General features: G+C 49.5%; 1 protein-coding gene across 1 annotated transcript; it reads right to left on the bottom strand.

Annotated features, from left to right (window-relative positions):
- Positions 1-11: 11 nt before the first annotated feature.
- USF2 (upstream transcription factor 2, c-fos interacting) lies at positions 12-24,149 on the bottom strand. The gene is made up of 10 exons (XM_066638353.1): positions 23,735-24,149; positions 14,340-14,386; positions 13,416-13,531; positions 12,080-12,199; positions 6,387-6,540; positions 5,973-6,060; positions 5,006-5,064; positions 4,287-4,381; positions 3,862-3,990; positions 12-2,101 (listed from the first exon to the last, which is right to left on the bottom strand). The coding sequence occupies exons 1-10, from the start codon at positions 23,788-23,790 to the stop codon at positions 2,012-2,014; spliced, it is 954 nt and encodes a 317-aa protein (XP_066494450.1). The 5' UTR covers positions 23,791-24,149; the 3' UTR covers positions 12-2,011.
- Between the last annotated feature and the right edge of the window lie 359 nt (positions 24,150-24,508).

Here is a 24,508-nt window from a genome sequence, read left to right as displayed (position 1 = left end):
TTGATAAGATATTCTTTCTGTGCAGGTTTTTTTTTTTTCCTTTATATATATATTTATATATATATAAACAGAATTATGTCCTACTTTCCAACAATCACTCAAATTCTGCAAGTCAACTCAGAAATCTTTCGATATACCAATTTTGCCTTTTTTCCCCATTTTTCCCTTGATTTCACCTGTCCCTCCTCCCAGTTACAAAGGCATAGTATCATCTCCCAATAAGAGTCCTTGGTTTTGCGTTTCAGAGGGACTGGTGTAAGCAATATAAAAAACTCAAACCTAATGAAAACCTGCTCATACAACAATCATAATAATAGCAACAATGTTTTTTGTTGTGTAGGAACGATTTGTCTTAATCTCTTAAAAAAAAATTAAAAAAACCCAAAAAAATCGATCTGTTCGGAAGCAAGGGAGAGGGGAAAAACCCAAAATAGAGATGATAACTTCTTTTAAAAATTCACCTCCCGCTTATTATTTTACCTGAAATCCTAAAACACTGATGTTTTAATTAAAAAAAATATATAATATCAAAACCACAAAAAATTAAGCAACCCTGTTGTCAATTCATTCCACCACTAAAAACTTTTCTAATGGCCTGGGATTCAGCTATCATACAAACACCGTACCTCTATACAAATGCTCTTAAGAACTAATAAAATAAAATAAAAATTACTTACAAGAAAAGAAAAAGGAAGAGGGAAAGGGGCAGAGACAGAAGTAGGCTTTAGGATTTTATTCCACTATGCCTTAAAAAAAATACACATCTGGGAGGGGTATGTTAACAGAGGGGTTGCCTTAGAGGAAAAGGGGGCAATCCACCAGCCTGTTCAAACCACAAGACGAAATTCAGCAAAGTCATTTGTGAGTCACGTCCCATTGAAAGCAACGGAGTGGAACTCGGTTGTGACTTTAGCCTGGACTAGACATGTAGCCTCTAGAACGAGGCGGTTAAAGTCCTGAAGCGATAGACCAAACTGCACTACTTCAGACTCCAAGTGGGGGACACAAAACAAATCACAGTTTTTAAATGCTTCCTAAAGTAGGTCTATAAAAACTCCCTGCAAGGAGAAAACTAGCACACCGCATGCTACTTTTCTGCTTGCAGGGAGATTTAATAAAAATGGGGGAAACGCTGAAGAATGCAAGCCCCCACTCCCCTGCAGCCTGGAGTGGTACAGTCCACTCTGCCAGCTCCAGAGTCCACCACCTCATTCTGTTGGATGTATCAACCTGGCCCAAGTTGTGCTGAACCCGTGCCCATGGGAAAAACGAATGCTGCTTGCACCCAAGTGCATAAGACGTGCACATTCGCGCACCTCTTGTGCGAGCAGCAGTCGTTTCGGGGAAGGGGTGTTCGCTGTGGATTGCACCCAAGATCTCTTGCAAATTCATTTTGCAGTCGTGAGGGTCTGTGAGGCACCAAACCCTTTGCTCTCACGGTCTGGAAGGTGAATCCAAAGGAAGCAAGCCCCACCCCCCCTTTTATGGCTATAACCAAAAAACGATCGGCTCGTTTGCCACCTGGTGGCAAGACAGAAAAACGTGCCAGGGTCAGAAGGAAGAGGAGATGGGATCCAAACATCTTGACAGTGGAACTCACAAGAAAGATGTCCCCGCCCCAGAGATCCAGCGGACAAGGACAGGACAAACAAACAAAAAAAAGATTGGCTAACCTGTGTTAAAAATCTACTATAAAAAATGCAGGTTTTGTCTCTTTTATCTTAATATATCCTAAGTAAAGGGAAGTGGGGTGGGGGAATCGGGAGCTGAAGGCAGGGGAAAGCTGGAGGGCCCCTTCAGAAGAAAGGGCTGGCCTGGCTAGTGGACTGCACGATCAGTCTTCTGCCACCCCCCATCTCCCCCTCCCCTCTAGCATCCCCCTCCCAAGTAAGGGGTAACGAGGGTTCGTTCAGCGGAGGGGGTTCTCATTGCGCTATACAAAAGGGCAGCAGAAGTGGAGGGCGGAGATCCCACGTGAAGAGGCAGCAGCAAGGAAGGAAACAGGAGGGGGTTACTGCCCCGGGGTGTCTCCCACTATCTCGATCCCGTGTTGCTGAAGCTGTGCCCTCAGAAGTGCATTTTCATTCTTCAGCTCCTCAATCTGCCGCAGAGAGAAAAACAGAGAGAGGCAAAAAAATATGTGAGATAAAAATGGAATTGTCCATATAGAGCAGGAGTGCCCAAACCCTGGCACTGGGGCCACATGCAGCCCTCGAGGCTTCTCAATGCGGCCCTCAGGGAGCCCCCAGTCTCCAATGAGCCTCTGGCCCTCCGAAGATTTGTTGGAGTCCGCACTGGCCCGACGCAACTGCTCTCAGCATGAGGGCGACTGTTTGACCTCTCACGTGAGCTGTGGGATGAGGGCTCCCTCCATTGCTTGCTGTTTCACATTTATGATGCAGCAGCAGCAGCAAAGGAAAGACCAGCCTTGCTTTGTGCAAGGCTATTGAGCTATTGCAAGACCTTCATTCATTCATATAAGTTCATCTTTAATATATTCATTTATGTAAAACTTATGCAAATTTATTCAAATTTTAAATGTAAATTAATTCTTTTTTTTCCCCCAGCCCCGACACAGTGTCAGAGAGATGATGTGGCCCTCCAGCCAAAAACTTTGGACACCCCAGATACAGAGCAAGCTTCCACTGTATGCTGACATCTCTCTCTATTTGCAAAATCAAAGACTGACTGAACAGATAGGAGGGCCACCAGGGACATCCCGTGGAGCCCCTTGTGAATGCACCGTGATGCACTAAAGCAGTGTTTTTCAAACTGTGGGTGGGGACCCACTAGGTGGGTCATGAGCCAATTTCAGGTGAATCCCCATTCATTCCAATATTTTATTTTTAATATATATTAGACTTGATGCTACCCTGGTATGCGACTGCATTTGGGGAAATGTTATAGATAGGTACTTTTAACAGGCTACTATGTATATGCTTTTAACAACAATAGTCAATGGGACTTACTCCTGAGTAAACGTGGGTAGGATTTTTTAAAATTTTCCTGCTTGACGATGTCACTTCCGGAAGGTGCTGATGGATTCTCATTATAAAAAGTGGGTGCTAAAAGCCTGAAAACCACTGCACTAAGGCATCGCAATGCCCACTTTGGAAACCCCTGCTCAACCCCCTTCCTCACACAGCTGCTTTAAACAAACCAGGAAGTGTGTGTTTTGCGGAAAGGGGCCACAAAAGGAAGGCACCAGGTGTGCGGGAGGGAAAGCAGAGCGCTGCTGCCATGCCCACCCAAAAGTACTGCATGGAAAGCGGCAATCCACTTCCCTGTCCACTCACCTTGCTCCTGCCTTGTGCAGTCCCTGGAGCTCCCAGCAAGCCCTGCACTCCCTGTTTGGCTGAAAGAGCAGGCAGGGAAGGAGCGAGGTGAATGGATACAGAAGCGGATCACAGCATTTTACATGGTTTTTTTCCCCATCTGTATGCAAGGAGGCAGAGATGCAGAATTTAAACCCGCTTCAAGTGACGCTTGGGCCAGGCCTGTTTGGGGGAAGCACTCCGTCAAAGGAGCCCCCTATCTGCAGTCTTAAAACTTTTCCTCTCTGTGAGAACTACATCTAAGTTCTCTTGACAACTTTCTGGGGCACTTACGACAATCTTTGAGCCCCTACCCACTCCTCTCCTCTCTTTCCCACTCCATTCTTCCTCCATGAACTCAAGAAGGATGAGGAGTGGTGAAGGCAAATGACAGGTGCCCCTCCAAAAATTTGCTCCCCAAGGCCACCGGCTCAATCTGCCTCATGGATGGGCCGGTTTGGCGCAATTCTTTAGCACTCCCACGGAAAGGCAGCCCCATCACGCCTCTAGTGACGGAGGGAAGCTGTGGTGCGAGAAGCCAGGCTACCTGCTGCTGTAATAAATCGTTGTCCATCTGCAGCCGCTCGGCCTCCTTGAAGGTCTCCTGCATGCGCTGGTTCGTCTGGCGCAGCTCGCGGATGTAATCGCAGGCCTTGGATAGGATGCCTCCTTTGCTCTGGAGAAACCGGGAGCACAGATCCTAAGTTCCACACAAGCCCAACCTCTGGGCTACAAGCCCCAGCCCTCTCCCATCTCTCTGTTAAGCAGCAACCAGCAAACCGCCTCCAGAACGCCGCTTTCCGACTAGAAGGCCGCATAGCCAGCAAGTCGGGAACAACATGATGTGGACTGGACAGATTTGCAAACAATGCTTCATGGGAACGTCAAGTACTCCTGCAAAACAGCTGCTCCCCTCCACATCCCTCCTCCTGGATCTCCTCCCCTCCCCACCCACCCGTCAACTGCCCTCACCGCCCCCGTCTTGCTGTTGTCGGTGTTGCAGTCTGGGATTATTTTCGATAGCTGGACGATCCAATTGTTGATCTTGTCCCGCCTCCTCCGTTCCACTGGGGAAGAGACAAAGAGATGGCAAGGCATCAATTACACACATTTCAGTGCAATTAGATCACAGAGACCGCTCACCAGGAGGGCGTGCAAAGAGAACCCAAACTAACCAAATTGGGAAAGATTAGCAGGACTAATCATGGACCACAGGGCAGTTAATTCTTTTATTGCTCAAACCGGCCTCATGGGCGCTCCTGTCCTCAACCCTTGTATGTGGGGAAGTTTGGAGCTTTTCTTAGAATAGTGCAGCGTGCGCGGGGGGGGGGGGGGGGGTAAAAAACAGCTAATAAGCTGTTTTTTTCACTATTATTAGAGGAAATTCCCAAAATCTGCCAGATATGAAGGGAGGAGCCAGAACCGCACCTGCTCATGGCAACTAACCCGGGGGGGGGGGGGCTTGGATGATAAAATATCATCTAAATCAGTGCTTCTCAACCAGTGGTACAGGTACCCCCACTTAGGTGAAGCTGCATGGGTATAGTGACAGCGTCATGGTGAGCGGGAGGAATTCCAGCCCGAGACAATGTACGACCCCCAGAGAACGAAGAGGGCGGCCAGTCTTGCTCAAAGAAAACAGAATGCAAAAAAAGAGGGAGGAAAAGGAAGGTGTCTGTCCAACTGTTCACCTTCGTTGTGCTGGGCTCTCCTCCTCTCGTCCCGCGGTGTCCGCGTCCCGTCCATTTTTCTATATTTTTACAGGGAAAGATGGGGAGGAGAAATCAGGAAAGGGTCCTCACATCTTGAAAGCAGTATCATGCATTAGAAAGAGCTGGGGGGAGGGGGTTCCAAATCTCAGTCCCCATTCCCCCCCCCCAAAGAAAAAACTGGGCAAGAATGTCTAGAAGTGTCCTGCTGATCAGACTGAAAGCTCATCTGAGCCAGGATCCCACTGCCAAAGGTGGTCAACCAGATGCACCTCTGGGAATCCCACGCAGAACAGCAAAGGCAGCAGTCCTCTCATGCTTTGGCAAGCCAGCAGAGGACATTTGGTGAAGTGCTACCTCTTAATACGGAATGCCAGGAAACCACAGGCAATCCAGGCTTCTCCACCATAAGCAGGACAGGTTTATAGGATGCTCTATGCACTTGTTTCACCTCTTTCCCACATGGAAATATCTTATTGTATCACAGAGTGTTAGAGTTGGAAGGGAACCTGGAAGTCATCCAGTCCAGCCCTCTGATCAGCACAGGTTTCCTGAACTCTGCTCCAATTCCAGTTGGCTTCCCCTGTTCAGATCACACAAGCTGTGCTTGGTGTTGTCAGCTCTCCCACCCCATCCCACCCTCCATTTATACCCCTGCCATGCTTATGGGATGCCAAGCCTCAGGTATCCTGCCGAACAAGCCCATTGGTCCCACCAGCTCAGTCCTGGCAGGCAGCAGCAACAACTCAAGTCTTCAGGCAAGAGTCCTTCTAGCCTGGAGACCCTGCCAGGGAGTGAGGTTGAGATTTCCTACATGCACCGTGGGGGGCTCTCCTATGGCATGTCTCTTGCTTACAGGAGCTGCTGTAATCTAGGCAATCTCCAGGTGCAAGGGCCAGGCTCCAGACCCCTCACGCCACTGCTTCTCCACCCAGGAAGTCATACGTACGGGGAATAGGGGTGAGTGCGAGGCGCAATGGTGCGCTGCGTTCCTGTCTGCAACACGTCCTGGGGCGTCATCATCACGTAGAACTGGCCTATCGGAGACAAGGTGAAAAAGGGATTGGTTGGCTGCTCAACAAGGGAAGGGTGGAAAGCGAGAGCACCAGAAGGGATGGGGAAACCCAAGCTCTTGGCTATAAGGAAATCCACCCAGATGCCTTCTAGCTCCTAAATGGACATTTACGCAGGCGCGCAGATACGTGAGTGAGCCACCATTCCACAAGAGCGCAACAACAAAATGCAACATGTTTTCCCAGGAGGGGGGGGCAGAACGCAGCCTGTGGAGAGCTCTGGAAACCAACCCTCAAACTCCCCAGTCCGGAAGGTGGGTGAGATGTGTTTTAGAGCTCTTGCTTCCTACCTCCGGCCTGTGCCAGCGACTGATCCGTTGTCTGAACCGACACTGCTGTGGCGTCTCCCACCGTGGAGGCTGGGAAGTACGCAAACCGAGCCTCCCCGCTGACGGCGTCCGTTGCCGGGCTCCCGCCATTGCTGAAGGGGTTCTGGATCACAGCCTGGAGAGAAAAAGGTGAAGTCAAGAGGAGACTCCAGCATGGTGGATACATAGTCATCTACCAAGTCAGCCCAATGGCACGGTTGGCCAGGACTTGGGACAGGGGTCTTTCCCAGTCCTACCTGGAGATGACAGGGAGTGTCCTGTTTAGATAGTCCTTCTTCCAAGGACAGGGCAAGGAAAGGAATGGAGATTCTAACAGGTCCCAAAACTGAGGCAGTGGGAGAAGAAACTGGGCTCCGGTTTTTGTGAAAGGACGGGAAGGGGCATCTAACTTGTTTTATTTGTATTGTGCAGCTGAAATGCCACCTTTCCTCCCTAATTCAAGTCTCTTAGAGTCCACCCTTGCTCACTGTGCAGAGTACCCTCTAAGTCTCCAGGCAGGAGACAGGCAGGAGGTCGGGTCTAGAGGGTAGAGCCTCCGTTTGCCTGAAGTTAACACCCGCAGGTCGCCAGTTCAAGGCCACCGGCACCGTGCGACCTAGAAGCAGCTGACAAGCTGAGCCGAGCTATTTCCATCTGCTCTGAGTGTGGGAGGATGGAGGCCAGAATGTGCGGCCAGATCAGAAAGAAACATCTGAAATGTTGTGGTTCTTGAAAGATAGAAACCTTCTTTCAATTGTAAAAATCCCTACGGGGATTTAAATAGCCTGCCTATGTAAACCGCCTTGAATAAAGTCTGAGGAGAAATCTGATGACCAAGAAAGGTGGTATATAAATACCTGTATTATTATTTATTGTTATTAAGTCAGGGGTGGGCAAACATTTGGCAGGAGGGCCACATCATCTCTCTGACACTGTGTCGGGGTCCAGGAAAAAAGAATTAATTTACATTACAAATTTGAATGAATTTACATAAATTCACATAAATGAATATATCAGAGATATAAGTTATATGAATGAATGAATTTTACTGGGTTGATTTATAATACCCATGAGAACTATAATACAGGCATGTAGAACCACATGAGAATTATGAACAGTTTGCCACACACCTCTTGCACAGTGAAAACATACAGACCAAGTCAGAAACACATGGAGCCATAGGTTGTCCAGAGGCAATTGGGGGGGGGGGTGTTAAAATAATGCCTAGGAAAAAGCAGAATGCATCTTGCTCTAACATGACTGGCAATTGTCACCGGCAGTCACGGGTCAGCATGAGCTCCAACAGTCTCCAATGGGCCAGAGGCTCAAGGAGACTTGGGGTTCCCGAGGGTCAGAAATGGCCCCCTGGGCCAGGGTTTGCTCACACGTCTCTAAGTCATATCTCTCTTGTATTTGGCAAGGACGGAGCAAGCAACCTGATATATTCTGTCTTTTCAGTGGCTGTTTGTGGGCATTTTTTCTGCATCTACTTAGACTGCGAGTCCCTTTGGGGCAGGGAATTATGTCTTTATCTATTCAGGTATATAAACCACTCAGTCAGCTTTCTGGATGAAAAGCAGGACGTAAGTATTCTTAATAATAATAAAATGCAGTGCAGTGATTCCACCAAAATAATCCCAACATCTCATCCTGGAGGACAGCCAGTCCAGTAGGAAGGAGCCAGTCCTCAGATGCAAGGGGGAAAAAAGGAAACCTGTGCAATATTATAAGCATAGACTGCCCCCATGTGGTGCATTTTGTCTTCTAAGACAAAAAGCTGGCCATTTCTAAACACAATTATTATTTTTAGCTGCTGCATTTCACTGTGTTTGTTTCTGGACTTGTATTCAGGATCTCTGTAATCCCTTTAAGGCTAATCTTTTAGGGCAGCTGTTATTCATGAGAATGTTACTAGAGCCCTGCAAGAACAGGCCATTGGCCCATCTAGTCCAGCTTCCTGGATCTCACAGCAGCCCACCAAATGCTCCAGGGAGCACACCAGATAACAAGAAGACCTGCAAGGCCTCCTTGGAATTGTAGTTAAGAACATAAGAACAGCCCCACTGGATCAGGCCATAGGCCCATCTAGTCCAGCTTCCTGTATCTCACAGCGGCCCACCAAATGCCCCAGGGAGCACACCAGATAACAAGAGACCTGCAAGGCCTCCTGGGAATTGTAGTTAAGAACATAAGAACAGCCCCACTGGATCAGGCCATAGGCCCATCTAGTCCAGCTTCCTGTATCTCACAGCGGCCCACCAAATGCCCCAGGGAGCACACCTGATAACAAGAGACCTGCAAGGCCTCCTGGGAATTGTAGTTAAGAACATAAGAACAGCCCCACTGGATCAGGCCATAGGCCCATCTAGTCCAGCTTCCTGTATCTCACAGCGGACCCACCAAATGCCCCAGGGAGCACACCAGATAACAAGAAGACCTGCAAGGCCTCCTGGGAATTGTAGTTAAGAACATAAGAACAGCCCCACTGGATCAGGCCATAGGCCCATCTAGTCCAGCTTCCTGTATCTCACAGCAGCCCACCAAATGCCCCAGGGAGCACACCAGATAACAAGAAGACCTGCAAGGCCTCCTGGGAATTGTAGTTAAGAACATAAGAACAGCCGCACTGGATCAGGCCATAGGCCCATCTAGTCTAACTTCCTGGATCTCACAGTGCCCCACCAAGTGCCTCAGGGAGCACACAAGACAACAAGATGCCCACATCCTGCTGCCACTCCCTTCCATCTGGCATTCTGAGGTAGTCTACTTCGGAAATCAGGAGGTTGCACATACTCATCATGGTTTGTAACCTGTGATGGACTTTTCCTCCATTAATCTGTCCAATTCCCTTTTAAAATCATCTAGGCCAGATGTTATCACCACATCCTGTGGCAACAAGTAAGAAATTTTTTTTCCTGTCTGTTCTATAACTCTCCTGCCACTTGATTTTAGAGGATGCTTCCTGGATCTAGTGTTGTGCGATAGGAAAAGAACATCCTTCTATTCACTAAAACCTTCACCGATCAAAATTAATGCGACCAGCTGATTGATTAAGTTGGTTAATAAAATAAAATAAAAAAACCAAAACATATTTTCTTTGGCTTTTGGCTGGCGTGCATGCATATTAAAACAGGCATTACCTCTTCTACAAGAAAGAAAACAGATAGCCTTTTAAGATGGGGCACATCCAGAACAGGGCAAGGGTTTTGCTGTCCAGCCACAGAGTGAACAACTGATTAAAGTTAACAAGATACACACACTTGGGCCAACTCAGACAGAACAGAATGGCCTCAGACATAGCATTCCTCAGTCATACCCATTCTCACATTCTGCAACCAGGTCAACAAGTGTACGGAAATCCAGCATTTGCCCAAGGATGCAAGGATGGCCATTGGGCTGCTATTATGTGCATCTGCTGGCCCTGGGTGCAAGATGTGCCACAGCTACATCAAAACACATGTGCTTTGCATGAGCATAAGAGCAGTTGGATCAATCCTGAGAGAGAGAGAGAGAGAGAGAGAGAGAGAGAGAGAGAGAGAGAGAGCATGCATGAGAAGAGAACAGGTTTCTCTAATGCAGCGTGACCCAACAGCCGGAAGCCACACTAACAGACACATCCCTCAGCAGGGCAGTAACCACATCCTAAAACACTGACAGCATGGAGGACACCCGCGATTCATACCCAACCACCAACAGTAAATCAGCAAGCATAGGAACAAAGTTTTAGAGGCTGCACGGAAAAGAGAAGCAAAGACTCTCTCTCCATGCATTCAGTCAGAGTGCCACCTCCTGCCTTCTGAATGTGTCCACACCAGGTAATGGGATAGGGAAACTACAGCCCTGCTCTGGCTCTTCCCTTAGGTCAGCCTTGCCCCGAACTATTAACTGATAGCCCAAAGGGTTGTTAAATTTTCTGAACACACACACACCATTACAGGCATATTTTTACTTTATAATCAGGGTGGGAGGTGAAAAAAAAAAAAAAAAAGACACAAATCCACCTGCACTCAGAAGTGAAAGTCCAAAATTACTTTTCTGGCACAAATCCCAGTGACATCTGTGCCCTCACTCTGCCTGAATGGCATAGTAGTTCAGGAGTTTTCTTAGACCTGGAAGATACAGGTTCAAATCCCCACTCAACCATGAAGCTTTCTGGGTGACAAAGGCCAAAGGCCCTGCATATGGTAATAAATGACCAAGACTCTAGTAGAGGTCAATCAACAAGCAGACTCTCTGCTGATTAGCTGAACGTTAGGGCCACTTTGTATGGGAACAAGTGGCCTGGTGCAGGGCTAATGTAAAGGCCAGCAGACGAACGGGGGGGGGGGGGGGGAGAGAAGAGAATCTGCACCTTGAACTGTGCTGCAAAGTGTGAGTGTTCTATAGAGTAGGGGGCTCTGAACTTTTTAGTATGAGGGCCACATCATAGCCACATTGCTTATTTTGTATATTTCCATGGGCCAAAATATGTATTTATTTACTTTAGTTATACCCTGCCTTTCTCCCCGAAGGGACCCAAGGACACAAAAATAAATCGGTTTTATAAATGAAAGAATTGAAATGAATGAATAAGTTTTATTTGGATATTTAGTGTAATCAGCATGGTACGATTCAGAACCAAAGATAAATTTGACAATTACAAAGAAATAATGCTGTGCTTAAACTGAGAAATGATATAGAACGATGAATAAAAATGTCAAACATTAGCAAATGTTCTGACAAAAAAGATAAATTGCTGATGGCTGGATAAAATCTTGTGGTGGGGTGAACATGGCCCCAGAGCCGCAGTCTGGAGACCCATGCTATACAGCAAGGCTGCTCAAACCCTGGCCCTGGGGCCACACGTGGCCCTCGAGGTCTCTCAATGTGGCCCTCAGGGAACCTCCAGTTTCCAATGAGCCTCTGGCTCTCCGGTGATTTGTTGGAGCCCACACTGGCCCAACGCAACTGCTCTCAGTGTGAGGGCGACTGCTTGACCTCTCCCATGAGCTGTGGGATGAGGGCTCCCTCCACTGCTTGTTGTTTCACGTCTGTGATGCAGTAGCGGCAGCAAAGGAAAGGCCAGCCTTGTTTTGTGCAAGGCCTTTTATAGGCCTTGAGCTATTGCAAGACCTTCATGCATTCATTAATATAAGTTCATCTTTAATATATTCGTTTATGTAAACTTACGTAAGTTCATTCAAATTTTAAATGTAAATTAATTATTTTTTTCCCCGGCCCCCGACAGTGTCAGAGAGATGATGTGACCCTCCTGCCAAAAACTTTGGACACCCCTGCTATACAGGAAAGATATATTCTGTTAATTGGAGAAGACACGTTACTAAAACCTGCCCCAGGCACTGGAGACCCCAGGGTGCAAGCATTTCATGGAATTACCTTGATGCAGCCTGTAGAACGACCCTGAAAGACCCACCAAGCAAGTTCATGGCAGAAAGAGATTCAAACCAGAGAAGCCCCCTTTCACAACTCAGTTTCTTAACCACTACACCACATCGGTTCCAGGAGGCAACTGTGGCAGTGCATGCTGTGGTGGAGAATGATATGTGCAGCCAAGCAGTGGCATTCATCCAAACCATGTGCTAAGTTGATGAAGGCACCACCTCTGCCCCTGTATGCACCCATCAACACAGCATCAGTCTAGCCACGCACCCCCAGGGCAACAAGCCAAGCCTTACCTGAGCGACTGCTTGCTGGCTGCCGGCAAAGGCTGCTGTTGACACCACGCTGACGGCCCCCGTCGTGTCTGTCTGTCCATCCAGCTGACTGTCCGTCACCTGGACCACTCTGTATGTCACCTGGGAGAGGAGGCAAAGAACAGACACTAGAGTGGGTCCAGCTCTGCGTTAGGACAGACTTAAGGTGGCACAAAGTGGTAAGCCAGATGGCAGGTTCTCCAAATTCCTTTATCAGGCTGGGCGTTAAGCAGAACACAGGCAGGGAGCAGAAATGGAGAGCTCAGCTATGATGGGGATTTCCAGTCTGCAGTTCCTAAAGGGACTGAGACAGAGCGCAAGAGGTTGTATGCAGAATCCACATCAACGCATCATTGGCTTCTGTGAGGCACAAGGCCAGTTTCACTTTGCATTAAGGGCCACAGGGAAAATAAAACTAGCTGCCCCCCAACACGTTTTGTAAATATGAAATCTAGTCATTTCCTGGTTAGAGTTTCCAGGACGAGGGACGTCTTGCAAGGAGAACAAGAGACACAAAACGCTTGGGATGAAAGCGGAATTGAGGGGGGCGGCAGCAGTCGCACCCCAGGGATAAGTCAGTGGAGAATGCCGGTAAAGAACATCCATGGGGAGAGGGTGTGCTGCAAACCAAATAAGCCAAGATTCAGGCTCTTTTGCCACTCTTGTTGCCATTTTCTACAAACATCCACAACCCCCCGCCCCCGCCCAAACATGCAGATCCTGGTATCGTGGCCTCCCACCCAACCCCAACCAGGTATCTCAGCTGCATTTACACATGCACACATAAATCCCATCCAAACCACTTCCAAACAGGTCCTATGGTTCTGGGCAGCATCTTCAGGTCCTTTGGCCCTGGGCAGTATCTTCTACCATCTCAGAAGCGAGAGCTTTGCCTCGCATTTGAAAGCACTATGTGGTACAGCCTTCCTGGGACTCTCCCATTTCATGTTTACATGGAGAAAGAAATTTTTTTTATTAAAAACCCAACTAATCACATAGTTGACGGTTCCTTCATCTTAAAAAGTGATAAACTAAGCCTCCGTGTAGGAAGCTTTCAACATCTGTTTGATCATATGATCCCCCCTCCATTTTGAAATGGTGCAGTCCAAGAACAGCTGTCCCATGCAATCTTCCTAAATGTGTAGGTTGAGGAGCTGACCAATGGCCAGAATGGGGGGCGAGGGGTGATAGAGCTCCCATGCCTTATGCTCTCACCCTACCACCATTTTCAAACTGTAAAGACAAGCAGTCCCCAAAAGGTGGTTCTTTGCCCCAACACATCTACAGCATCGCTAAGCGACCCAACACGTATGTCTACCTGTCCTCCATTGTTTTCTGTGCGGAACTGGTACTGGATATTATGGTCTGTAAAGGCTGCTTGCTGGACACTGGCGATGGCCACTGCCGTCTGTTCATCTGCATTTGTGCCATCCCCTGGGAGAGAAGGGAAATCAATGACTGACCACAGGACACCTCGCCAGCTTGCCTGTCTCAACTATGCGGCCTGCGCACCAGGTCAATGGGATGCCCTGGAATGTGGCAAGCTATGGGATTTGGAAAGGCAAGTGGGCATGAAGTTGCACGGGGTGGAAAAGCGAGACTGAAGCTTCACAAAGGCGGACCAGTTTTAAACAATGTCATCCATCTCACAGTTGTCAAAAGAAAGTCATCCCTGAACTCAACCAAGAGCAGAAACAGGTCTCCAGTCTTATGTGCCTCTCCCACACTGGGGCGCCTCTTCTCCATCTCAGTAACACTAATGCACAAAATCAATCATGGCATGGCAGTTGACCAGGAGAGTCCATTGGTTTCCCCTTGGGTCAGTCTGTCTTCTGCAGCCTGACCTACATCACAAGATCATTTCAAAGCTAAGGGAACGAAGGAGAAATCCTTATGAATGATGCTAGCATGTAAAAGTAGAAAACCTGGGGGAAAGCAGGGGTGTAGACTCTCAGCTTTTTGGAGCAGGGCTCTACCAGCCAATGGAAGCAAAGAGTGCATTAAAGGCTATGCCTTGGCTTTGAATAGCACTGGGGGCAAGTGGAAAGGATCTTGAACTCCAGCTGAAAACGTGCTCAGCAGGATCTAGAGCGGGGAGAGCTGAAGGATCAATTTAGTTCAAACCCATTTTTGTATGCCTGGTTTATGGGATGGAGACCTGAAATCTGTCCAGCTGTCAAGGAGGGAGCTTCGACTTCCTTATATAGTGCGACTGGACATTTTTGGACCAGTCTTTCCTCACCTTCTTGCAGCTCAACTCCCTCTTCACCTTCTTGGTCTTTTTCGTGGCTGTAACAGAGAAGAAAAGGAAAGAACATTAAGCTCTAAAAAAGGTTCTGGAAGAACCAGATGGTGCCAACTCCAGCAAGCCCCTGCCCACACTGTGACCACCAGACCCTTCCCTCCTTCAAAAGATGGGAATCTTACTCATACAGCCTGTCTTATGGCAGCTTCCAAGCCTTAAACATGCAAGGAACCATCTAGCGCTGATTTGTCCAGGGTACAACAGCATGGTGTGGTGGTTATGTTGCTGGGAAAACTTGGGTTCGAATCCCACTTGCGCGATGCTCAATGGGCGACCTTGGGCTAGTCACCCACTTTCAGCCTAACCTACCTCACAGGAGGGTTGTTCACACATTAAACTGTATCCGGATCTATCTGCGTACCCAGGTGTTCACGAGTTCTGTTCAATGCGGGTGTAACCTGTGTTCAGGGTACATGGATTGTTGATCTGGAAAAATGAACCCAGGGACAGTCATTCTGTATTTGCGTAATGTGTGAATAACCCTAGAGTTAATGGGAAGGAGAGAGAAAATCATGTACGCCACACTCTAAGCTCCTTGGAGGAATGGTGGGACAGAAAATGCAATCATATAATAAGCTTACAGCACACTGAACCTTTCCCTGCAATTGTGCAAGGCATGAAGAGATTGGCAACAACTAGCAAATTGTCTTTCAGGGAGAATCTGCTGCTGAGGAACTTCAGATAAGCTTCCAAAAACCCCAGGGTGTCCTCTGAACTATGTGGAAAAAAAAAACAAAAAAACCACTGCTCTCTTTAGGTGGGAGGTGAAGGTCTCCGATTGGGTTGTAACCCAAACTCTGCACTGATCAGTGATGTACAGTCATTCCTCAGCATCCATGGGGGGTTTCTTTCTCGGAACCCATGCGGATGCAGAAGACTGAGATAAACTGTGGTTCGGGCTGTTGGGGCAGTGGCCTGAGGCTGAAAACTGAGATAAAGGAATCTGCAGTTTGGGCCGTAGGGCACTGGCATACCTGGGGGAAGCAGAGGGGCAAGTGCCCTGGGGTACTGCTGCAAACCCCTCTGCCCCACTGGTTCCCCCCCCCCTCCTTAAGGCCCTTAAAGCCTCTAGAAGTCCTAATAACATCACTTCAGTGACTGTTTTGGGCTTTCCGGAGGCCTCAGAAGACCTTTCAGGCGCCAGGAAGACTTTTTTTTTTTTAACGTCACTTCTGGTTTTGTCATGGCCCTGGGTGGCAGAAAGGCCATTCGCACTTGCTGTCAGGGAAGTGGTCTAAGGTCCAAAGGCCTTAGAAACACACTTCCAGAAACCTTCTGAAACTGCGCATGGCCTCTCCAGGACTCAGAACACCTACAGGTTGACCCTCCTGATGCGGGTCAGGACCTGTGAATTTGTATCCCACAAACAATAGAACATATTAACAGACCGGAGAAGGGGAAAGGTGCTTCATTCAAAAATTGCATTCTATTCCTGCCAGTCCCAGGGAACGGTTTGCAAACATCATCTTAAAAACAGACCTTTGAAATTCTTAGGGTGCTGAAATTCAAGGGTTTGCATAGTGAGATTGTGCACAGTGAGAGACCCAGTGTGGTGATGGTGGGTAGTGAGAGAACCAAGATGACACGATTCAAAACCCCCACTTGGTCTTGAAGCTCCCTGTGTCACTTTGGGACAGCCATTATTTCTCAGTGCTGTTGTGAGCTACAGAATTTTCAACGTCTGTAGGAATCAAGCAAGTTTCCAGTCCTCATGGTCGAGATGGAATGCGTAAAAGCGAGAGGCGAAGCAACAGCAACTGAAATCTAAAGAGCAGACACCCCCAGTCCAGTTCATAATCAAATAAAAACCTAGCAACCCCCCCATAACATAGCATAAAAAAACCACAGAAAATAAGCAGAGAGTAAGAGAGCACGTGAGTTGCCTTAACTAAATCAAACCCTTGGTGACACAGAAAGTGATTCCATTTTTGTTTTCATTGCAGTGTACTGGTAGAATGGTAACTGACCACACTTCACATGGCAGGGAGTTCCACAGGCCGGGTGCTACAAAGTAGGCTTTCACTTTGCTATGCTCGGTTGGCACACGTTTACAGACGAAAGAATTCCTCTCCTCTTGGTAGAGAACTTAGATTGCCCAGGCACAGAGAACATACATTCCTTGACTGTTCATCTCACCGATACAGAATCTCACTTTGCCCGATACAATCTCCTGCTGCGCAGGGCTCCGCATGATGCGATTTCATCTCAGAGATGGCAGTGGCAAAATCTCCCTTCCTGCCAGCAACGAGAGATCTCGCAACCCGACCTGCACATGCCTGAAGCCAGGAGATTCTTGTGCTGATGTCTGCCACCAGGTCCAAATTAATATCCTCTGCTTTCATGGAGGCAGGATGAAGGGTGGCTCGCAGCTGCTTACAGCCAGCCAGCCACAGAGCTGGAAAACATTCAGCTCTCTTAATCCTTTTCACTGGCAGGGAGAGATAAGGCTCGTATCTCACCCGGGGCGTTGGTGCAGAGTGGAGATGCTGTTGCGCAGAGCAGAGAAGGCACCCACAGCGCAGAAGGCGGGCTGGGTTCGAGAGCTCTAATGGGGCCAGAGAACACAGTCAGTTCAGCGGTCTTTGGGGAGGCTGGGTCATGCGTGCACCATGGATGGAGCCAAAGAGCTTCTCAGGCCAGCAACCCCCAATTTTTGATACTAATTCAGAGACATAACCTGTATCAGAGACATGCCATGCAGTACACTTAAAAAAAAGGGGAGAGGAATAAGTTTTATCTCAAGGAGTGCCAAAACAACAGACAAACAGCAGGACAACCTAGTTCATTTATTTTTAATTACACAAGCACAGCTGAGACTTCTCTCTGCGCAGTTGTTTTTCATCCTTACAAACAACCCTGTAAGGTAGGCTGAGCTAAGGGGGACGTGACTGGCCCAATAATTTCCAGTCAGCTCTATGGCAGGGTAAGAATTTGAACTTCAGTTTCTCCTATCTGTACACCAATAGTCTAACCACTACACCGCACTACCACAGGAAGGGTAAATCATCAGGAAATGATCTCAGGACACCTGATCCTGCAAACTAGGTGAAGCACACCGCAGCTTTGGTCAGGACCCTGGAAAGGAGACCCTTGGGAAGCTCATGTAAGAAGAAGAGATTAAAGGTGAACAAAAGGAAGGCTTTCTTCACAAAGGGCATCAATAATCTGGAATTCGCTGTCACAGTAGGTGGTGATGGCCTCAGATCAGGGGTGTCAAACATAAGGCCTGTGGGTCAAATTCGGTCCATGGGAGCTCTTCATGATGTAGCTGCAGAGCTCTGCAAGGCCAAAGTCTGGAGGCCTCCAGTGCTGTTTCAAAGTCTCGAGGAAGCTTGCGTGATCTTGGGGGACTAAGAAGGAGGAAGGAGGGCTGGGAGGCATAAAAAGAAGGAAAAGAAAGACAGGGGGAGGAAAGAGAAGGAATGGAAAGACCCTGAGCAAGACTTTTGGAAAACAGAAGAGGGAAGTCACTTCCTGCTTAATGGACATCACTTCTCACCTTTAGCAGGTGCCATGAGGGCTATTCGGCCCTCTGTATGAAATGTGTTGGACACCCCTGGCCTAGATGGCCTTAAAATGGGCACATTCATGGAGGAAAAGTCTGCCATGGGTTAGCGGCCACAATGGAGTGTGGCTGATAGGGGAAGGGGGTCTTAAGTGTGTCCACCATGGTTATAATCTGTATCCAGAGCCCCTTCAGTTGCTCCAAAAAATCTCCACTGATGCCAGTGGGTCTTTCCAGTCAGGTCAAAGAGTAGACAGCAAGGAACAGGGCTGTTGATAGGAATAGTCGGCTTACTTGGGGTCTGGAAGGAACAACCCTATTTGAACCCAATATGGCCTGATCAATGGGGTCATTAAGCCTTCAGATCAATATCCTGTACTCAGGAACACAGAGGACATTTGCTCTTTGCCCAGCCGACATGTCGCTCTCCTGCCAGAACTGAAGCTCACTTTGGGCTGGCTTAAAACTCCTGCAGCTCTGGAAGGGACACCACAGAGCAGTGTGTGCATGGTTCCTTCCAAAGTGAGTGGGGTCCCAGGAAGCCCTGCCATGGATATCATTGAAGGATAAAGAGGATACAAGCTGGGGCATCAACCACCCAGCCGGGGAAGCATCAACTGATGACAGAGTGGAAACACCAAAACGCCATAGGATCAAGGCAGGGCACCCAGGAGGTCATCCACCCAAGCACTCACTGGACCTATGTTTGGTTAGTCCTTTCTTATTCACGGGGATGCTTCTTTTAGGAATGGGGGATGGGTGAATACCCAAGAGGTTCTGGGCCATGGGCAAAAGCAACAGGGAACCACACTGCTATGAAGCATGCACCGGTCACCTTCAGCACACATGTGCCAACATTACAAGAAAGAAGGGGAGCTTTTTCGCCCTGAATGCTCGAGTCAATTCCTGGCCAATCTGAGGAATTTCGGCTCATTGCAAATTTAAGTTCATGTATAAAGTTCACCCCAATCTCTCTTTGCTGCCCTCTGCAGAACACATTTTCTTCACCCAACCTTACACTTGGCCCTCAGTTGCTTTCCTACTCCCAAGGATCCCTGGTCGCTCCATCTCAGACCTTCATCTCTTGACATCTTCCTCACCCCACCCTGTTCCACCACCAAAGGCACAGACAATGTAGCTCACACAGTCTGCAAAAGACAAAAAAAATCCTAAATTCTGCAAGAACTGGGACAGCAACATGGTGGATATGCCTGCCCTGTACCTCAGGGCCACCAAGGAAAACACTCCCCTCCCAAACAGCCTGTGTCTTCATTCGCACCCGATACCCAACATGATTCTAATTATCTTTGCACTCTGCTGGGATAAGGGGGGAGATATGAAACCTCTGAAACAGAACCTCCAGCCTCTCTAACCAAAATGAATGGAGTTAGTACACAAGAGGTTCTACAGAATAAGGTTTATGGATCAAGAAAGAGCCACATCTTCAGGAGCATAAGAAGAGCCCTGCCGGATCAGGCCAAAGGCCCATCGTCCAACTTCCTGTATTGCGCACTGGCCTATCAGATGCCTTAGGGAACACAGAAGGCAACAAGATACCTACATCTTTTGCCCTCCCTTGCATTTGGCATTCTGAGGCAGCCTACTTCTAAAACCAGGACTATCATGGCTTGTAATGGACTTTTCCTCCAACAATCAGTCTGACCAGGCATCTAGGTCAGTTTCCACCACCACATTCCGTAGCAAGGAGTCCCACAGACTAATTACACGTTGGGTAAAGAAACAAATCCTTCTGTCACCCCTCTCCCGACGCTCAGTTTTAATGGAAGTTCCCTGGTCCTGGTGTTGTGTGAGTGGTGAAGGGGTGAAGATGATAGGAAGGTCACCTTGACCAACCCTCTGCAATGATGCTGTTAAAATTGAGCACAACCCTCAAGTCAAGATGCAGTATGGGTAAAACATGGAGAAGACGGCATCCCTTCAAGCGTATATGCTTCCTAAAAACCTATGCTGGAAAGAATTTGATGAAACTGCTTGTGATCCATAAGGCCTATCCTTACAGTGAACCTATTCCCTCTCCTATGCTCCCAGGGAAATCTCTTGAATCAAGTGGTTTCAAGCACCGCTTGCAAGTGGATGACACCCAGTGTCTTCTCTTTCCCTTTCCACCCACTGCCATGTGTTCGAGCCTCAGCTATCACAGAATTGCTGAGGAGGTGAAATGGGGTAATCTCACACCGTGCTCCTCCAACAGGGATGGAACATGAGTGCGATTCAATCAATGATATCTAGAAAATGAGCTGCTGCACACCCTTCTCCACCCCACCTCTGGAGAGCATGTCGGTGGTGGAAGAATCTGAAAGCAAGCCTTATAGAAAGCTAGCATGTCAGGGGGAAGCTCAGGCTCTCAGGCTGAACTCTGCCCCCTGCACATAGAAAAGCAGCACATCAAAGAATTAGAATATGGATGCATTTTTTTGGGGGGGGGGGTAAGAAAGAAATATTCTAAAATGCAACCTGGAACCTGCCACTGCACAGACCAGGAGAAACCTGACCCCTTCATGCAGCCATATGCATAAAAATGTGGACCGACACATACGGATACGACACATGTAAGCTAAAAGGGTTGGACAAGGAGCCTATCCTATCAAGGAGCCTCGGATTCTCATCTCCCTGTAACCGTGGGCATCACCAGGTGACCTTGGTCCAGTCACCATCTCTCAGCCTAGCCTACTTAGCCTAGCCTAAAAGGGGATTGGACAAGTTTCTGGAGGAAAAATCCATTATGGGTTACAAGCCATGATGCGTATGTGCTACCTCCTGATTTTAGAAATGGGTGATGTCAGAATGCCAATGCAAGGGAGGGCACCAGGCTGCAGGTCTCTTGTTATCTGGTGTGCTCCCTGGGGCATTTGGTGGGCTGCTGTGAGATACAGGAAGCTGGACTAGATGGGCCTATGACCTGATCCAGTGGGGCTGTTCTTATGTTCTTACTTCACAGGACTGTTGTGAAGATAAAATGAGAGGATCACGTATGCCACCCTGAGGTTCTCAGAGGAAGGGCGTGATAAATATAAGGAGCAATTGCATGTGCTACATGGGGCATGGCACATCTCTGCAGGTGAGAGCTGTACAAGGGACAAATTTCCAAGCCAAAAGCCTCCATGTTCAATCCTCAGCACCAAGCAGAGGAAAATTAAGGTCTGAATCCCTAGAAGGATGCTGCCAGCCTAAGCTAGGAAAGCTGGCCTTTGCGGCCCACTGACCTAACTCAGAAGGCAGCATCCTATGACACAAATGCATCATTTTAAAAATCCATATTAAAGTATTCATCTCGCTCACATACCCCTGCTGCTCACACCACCAGCCTCATGTCCATCACTATAACAGGCGATGGGGGAGGCTTATGCCCTGCAAGGACTTCATCCCTGGGGAATGCAGTGTGTATCTGCACAGAGAGCCTGATTCCGCCCAGGGTCAGGGATGAAGGGCAGATTCTTGCCTGTGTTGTGTCTTTCCTCCTCCTCCTCCCCCACAAGTATGAAGAGCAGCCCTTCGTTCATGTGGGCAATGGAAGGACTCCAGCGGAGAGGGCGCTGTGCTTGTTCTGCCCAGGTGACACCAGCCTCTGGACATCACGTGTTCCCACCTCAGTAGCCTCCCCATTTCTCGGTTGCAGCCCTGAATCTAGGGCAGTGTGGTGGAGTAGCAGTGGGGTTGTAGGGGTTTCACCTTGAAGGGAAAGATGACATAGCACAACAGCAAAAAGCATTCAGCCTGTGAACTTGCTCTCCTGGGTTCAAATCACACTTCAGGACCCTCCTGTCTGCTCACAGCAGTTAACTTTAGGGCAAGCCACTGTTCTCACAGGCCCACCCTCACGTTCAATGTGGTCCGAAGGGGCAGAATGTAGCCATCTTGTGGAAACTAAGCAGTGCGTGGATGAGAGATGGCCTGGGGACCCTACCACTGAAAAAAACAAGCAAATGCAATAAAGAACAAAGGACTACCTCACAAGAGTATCTGTTGTAAGGAGGCTTCCTCTCCAGTCAGGCCATTTGTCCAGCTAGCTTAGTACCGTCAACACTGGCTGGCAGAAGCTCATCAGGGTCCCAGACAGGGTTTTTTCCCCACCCCTACAGCACTAAGATATTATTCAATGTATCACCTGTCCTCCCATCTTCTGGTAGCTGCAATCAACAGAGGAGCACCATGGTGCAGTGGTTAGAGTAGGCCCGGGAAGTCCTGGGTTCTAATCTCCACTCATTCCCCTGGAACTATCTCTCAGGTTAACCAACACAAGAGAACCAGGGCAGGGGGAAAGACCCCAAGTTTCTTGTTGGAATAAAAATGTAATAATACAAAGTAGTAATTCTTACTGCCCCCCCCCCCCCCAAAAAAAAAAAAAAGAGAATCCAAGGCTAAATTCAGTGTACCAGCAAACCTGGGTTTGCCCATCCGGAGGATCACTGGACAAGCGCCACCATGACTCCCAGCTCCCTGACAGGCATACCTACACTGGATGACCTGTGGGCTTGCTGAAGTTTCTAGGGACACACTTAAAATACCTTCGCACGTACTGCCACTCCCAAAAGAACCTAAATAATATGTGAAGAGGCTCTTGGCCTCCCACGAGCAAGATCCAGGATACATGGGCTAATGTTCAAACTACTGTATGTGGGGGAAAGCAACGCAGCAACTTCCTGATCCCCCACCTACTTCAGCCAAGTCATGCCCCCCAACCCGGTTTTCTAACTAGAGTAGTTAAGGAGCCAGTACAAAAGGCACGGGTCAGGACCCTTCTGCTCCCCACTTTCTGGTAATTTGGGCACTGCTGTTATGCTCTCAGGCCAGACTCCCAGTGCCCAGACTCCCCAAGACAGATGTGCAAACCCTAACCTGCAGCTTCTCTGGACTCCATTACCTGCCCAGCAATTCTGGGCCCCCAACCCACACCTCATGGTGTTAGTACACCTGCTGCATGCAGATGTCACAGGTTCAACTCCTGGCAGAAGGTACCCTGGGCAGCATTGCTGCCATACAGTGCCTGGAATCACCTGGGTGACAGGTCTGACACCAGGCCATGTAGCTGGACACACCAATACACACTCAGTCCCCCCACGACAAATGCATCCTGTGGGGAACCTTTTTCACTCCCCTACTAGTATTGCTCACTCCTCACTGCCACTTTGCAGTCCACCTAACCCCCTGGTCAGCAAGCCCCTTAGTGACATTTACCACAATCCCTAATCCCCCCCAGTTTGTCCTTTCCCCTATGACTGCAAAACCCTGCCCACATGGTTCACTCTGCCCCCCCCCAAACCTCATACAAAAACCAAGGCTCCTTCAGTTCCTTCTTGACAAGATCTTCCTGTGCATGCAGGCGGAGGGGGCACCTTAGTGTGCATGCAGGCGGGGAGGGGGGAGCACCTTAGTGTGCATGCAGGCGGGGAGGGGGGAGCACCTTAGTGTGCATGCCCTGGGGGGGGGTATCCTCCCTTCTCACTTTCTCCATAGGCACTCTACATGACACAGCCTCTCTTTTTCACACTCCAATCGTCCAGATCCCCCCTCCCAGACACAAACACCCCCCCCCCACACTCAGTGGGCAACTTGCATTCATGCTATCCCACCCCAGCCTGCCCCCCACAGCTCCTCTCCCAGGCTATGCCTTGTCCTCCATTTTGTCCTCCCCCTCTCTATGTTGCTGCTGCTGCTGCAGGAGGAGGAGGAGGAGGAGGATCATGGCTGGTCTCCCCTCCCCCACCCTGGGTAGGCCAGGAAAGGGACAGAGGGGCTGAGCCCCTCCAAAGGGGGCTGGAAAGGGGGGCTGGGCTGGGGGGCGCACACCCCCCACTCCGGGTCTTACCTGGAGGCAGCGGCAGAGGCGGTGGCTGTGTCCAGGCTGGGATCCAGCATGTCCATGGGGGGAGAGGGGGAAGGGGAGGGGAGGGGGGAGAAGGGGGGGAGGGGGCAGCGCCGGGGGGAGGGGGGCAGGGAGGAGGCAGTGCGAGTTTCAAATCTCACGCCGGATGGAGGCAGAGGGGACGCGGAGGAGACACGGGAGCCCGGCGCTGATCACGGGGACAAACACTCGGGTCATGTGAGTTGGGGAGACGCGAGCTTCTCTCCCTCCTTCCTTCCTTCCTTCCTCGCCCAGCCGGGACGGACACGTGAGCGGCCGGCGGAGCCTGGGAGCCGCCCGCAGGAGCGGCGAGGGCTGCGCCGGGCGAGCTCCGGGCCTGCGTTGCAACGACGGGCGCCCCAGCAGCGGCAACAGCAGCAGCAGCAGCAGCGGATGGAACGTTGCAACAAGGGAGGGGGAGGGGATAGAACGTTGCGACGATCCGGGGCGGGGAATGGAACGTTCAGGACCCGGGAATCGAACGTTGGCGCGGCAGCCCCGCGAGCGCGCCTGGGAGCGCCGCAGCCGCACAGGGAGGCTGGCAGCGGTGGGGCTGCCCGGGGGGGGGGTGCATGGAAAAATCGCCCCCCTTTCTTCTTCTCCTCTCCCCCCCGCCTTGCGCTCCCACAGCGCATGCGCACAGGCTTTGCAAGGCGGCTGCCGGAGCTGGACAGGGAGGTGGCAGCTACTGCGGGCGGAAGGGGCTGCGATTCCCGGCCACGCTTTCCTGGGAGTAAG

The sequence above is a fragment of the Tiliqua scincoides genome, chromosome 10, assembly GCF_035046505.1.
Source record: "Tiliqua scincoides isolate rTilSci1 chromosome 10, rTilSci1.hap2, whole genome shotgun sequence".
In the NCBI taxonomy this organism is placed as follows: domain Eukaryota; kingdom Metazoa; phylum Chordata; class Lepidosauria; order Squamata; family Scincidae; genus Tiliqua; species Tiliqua scincoides.
Note: the sequence above shows the minus strand (reverse complement) of the source record. Positions and strands in the feature narration are given on the sequence as shown.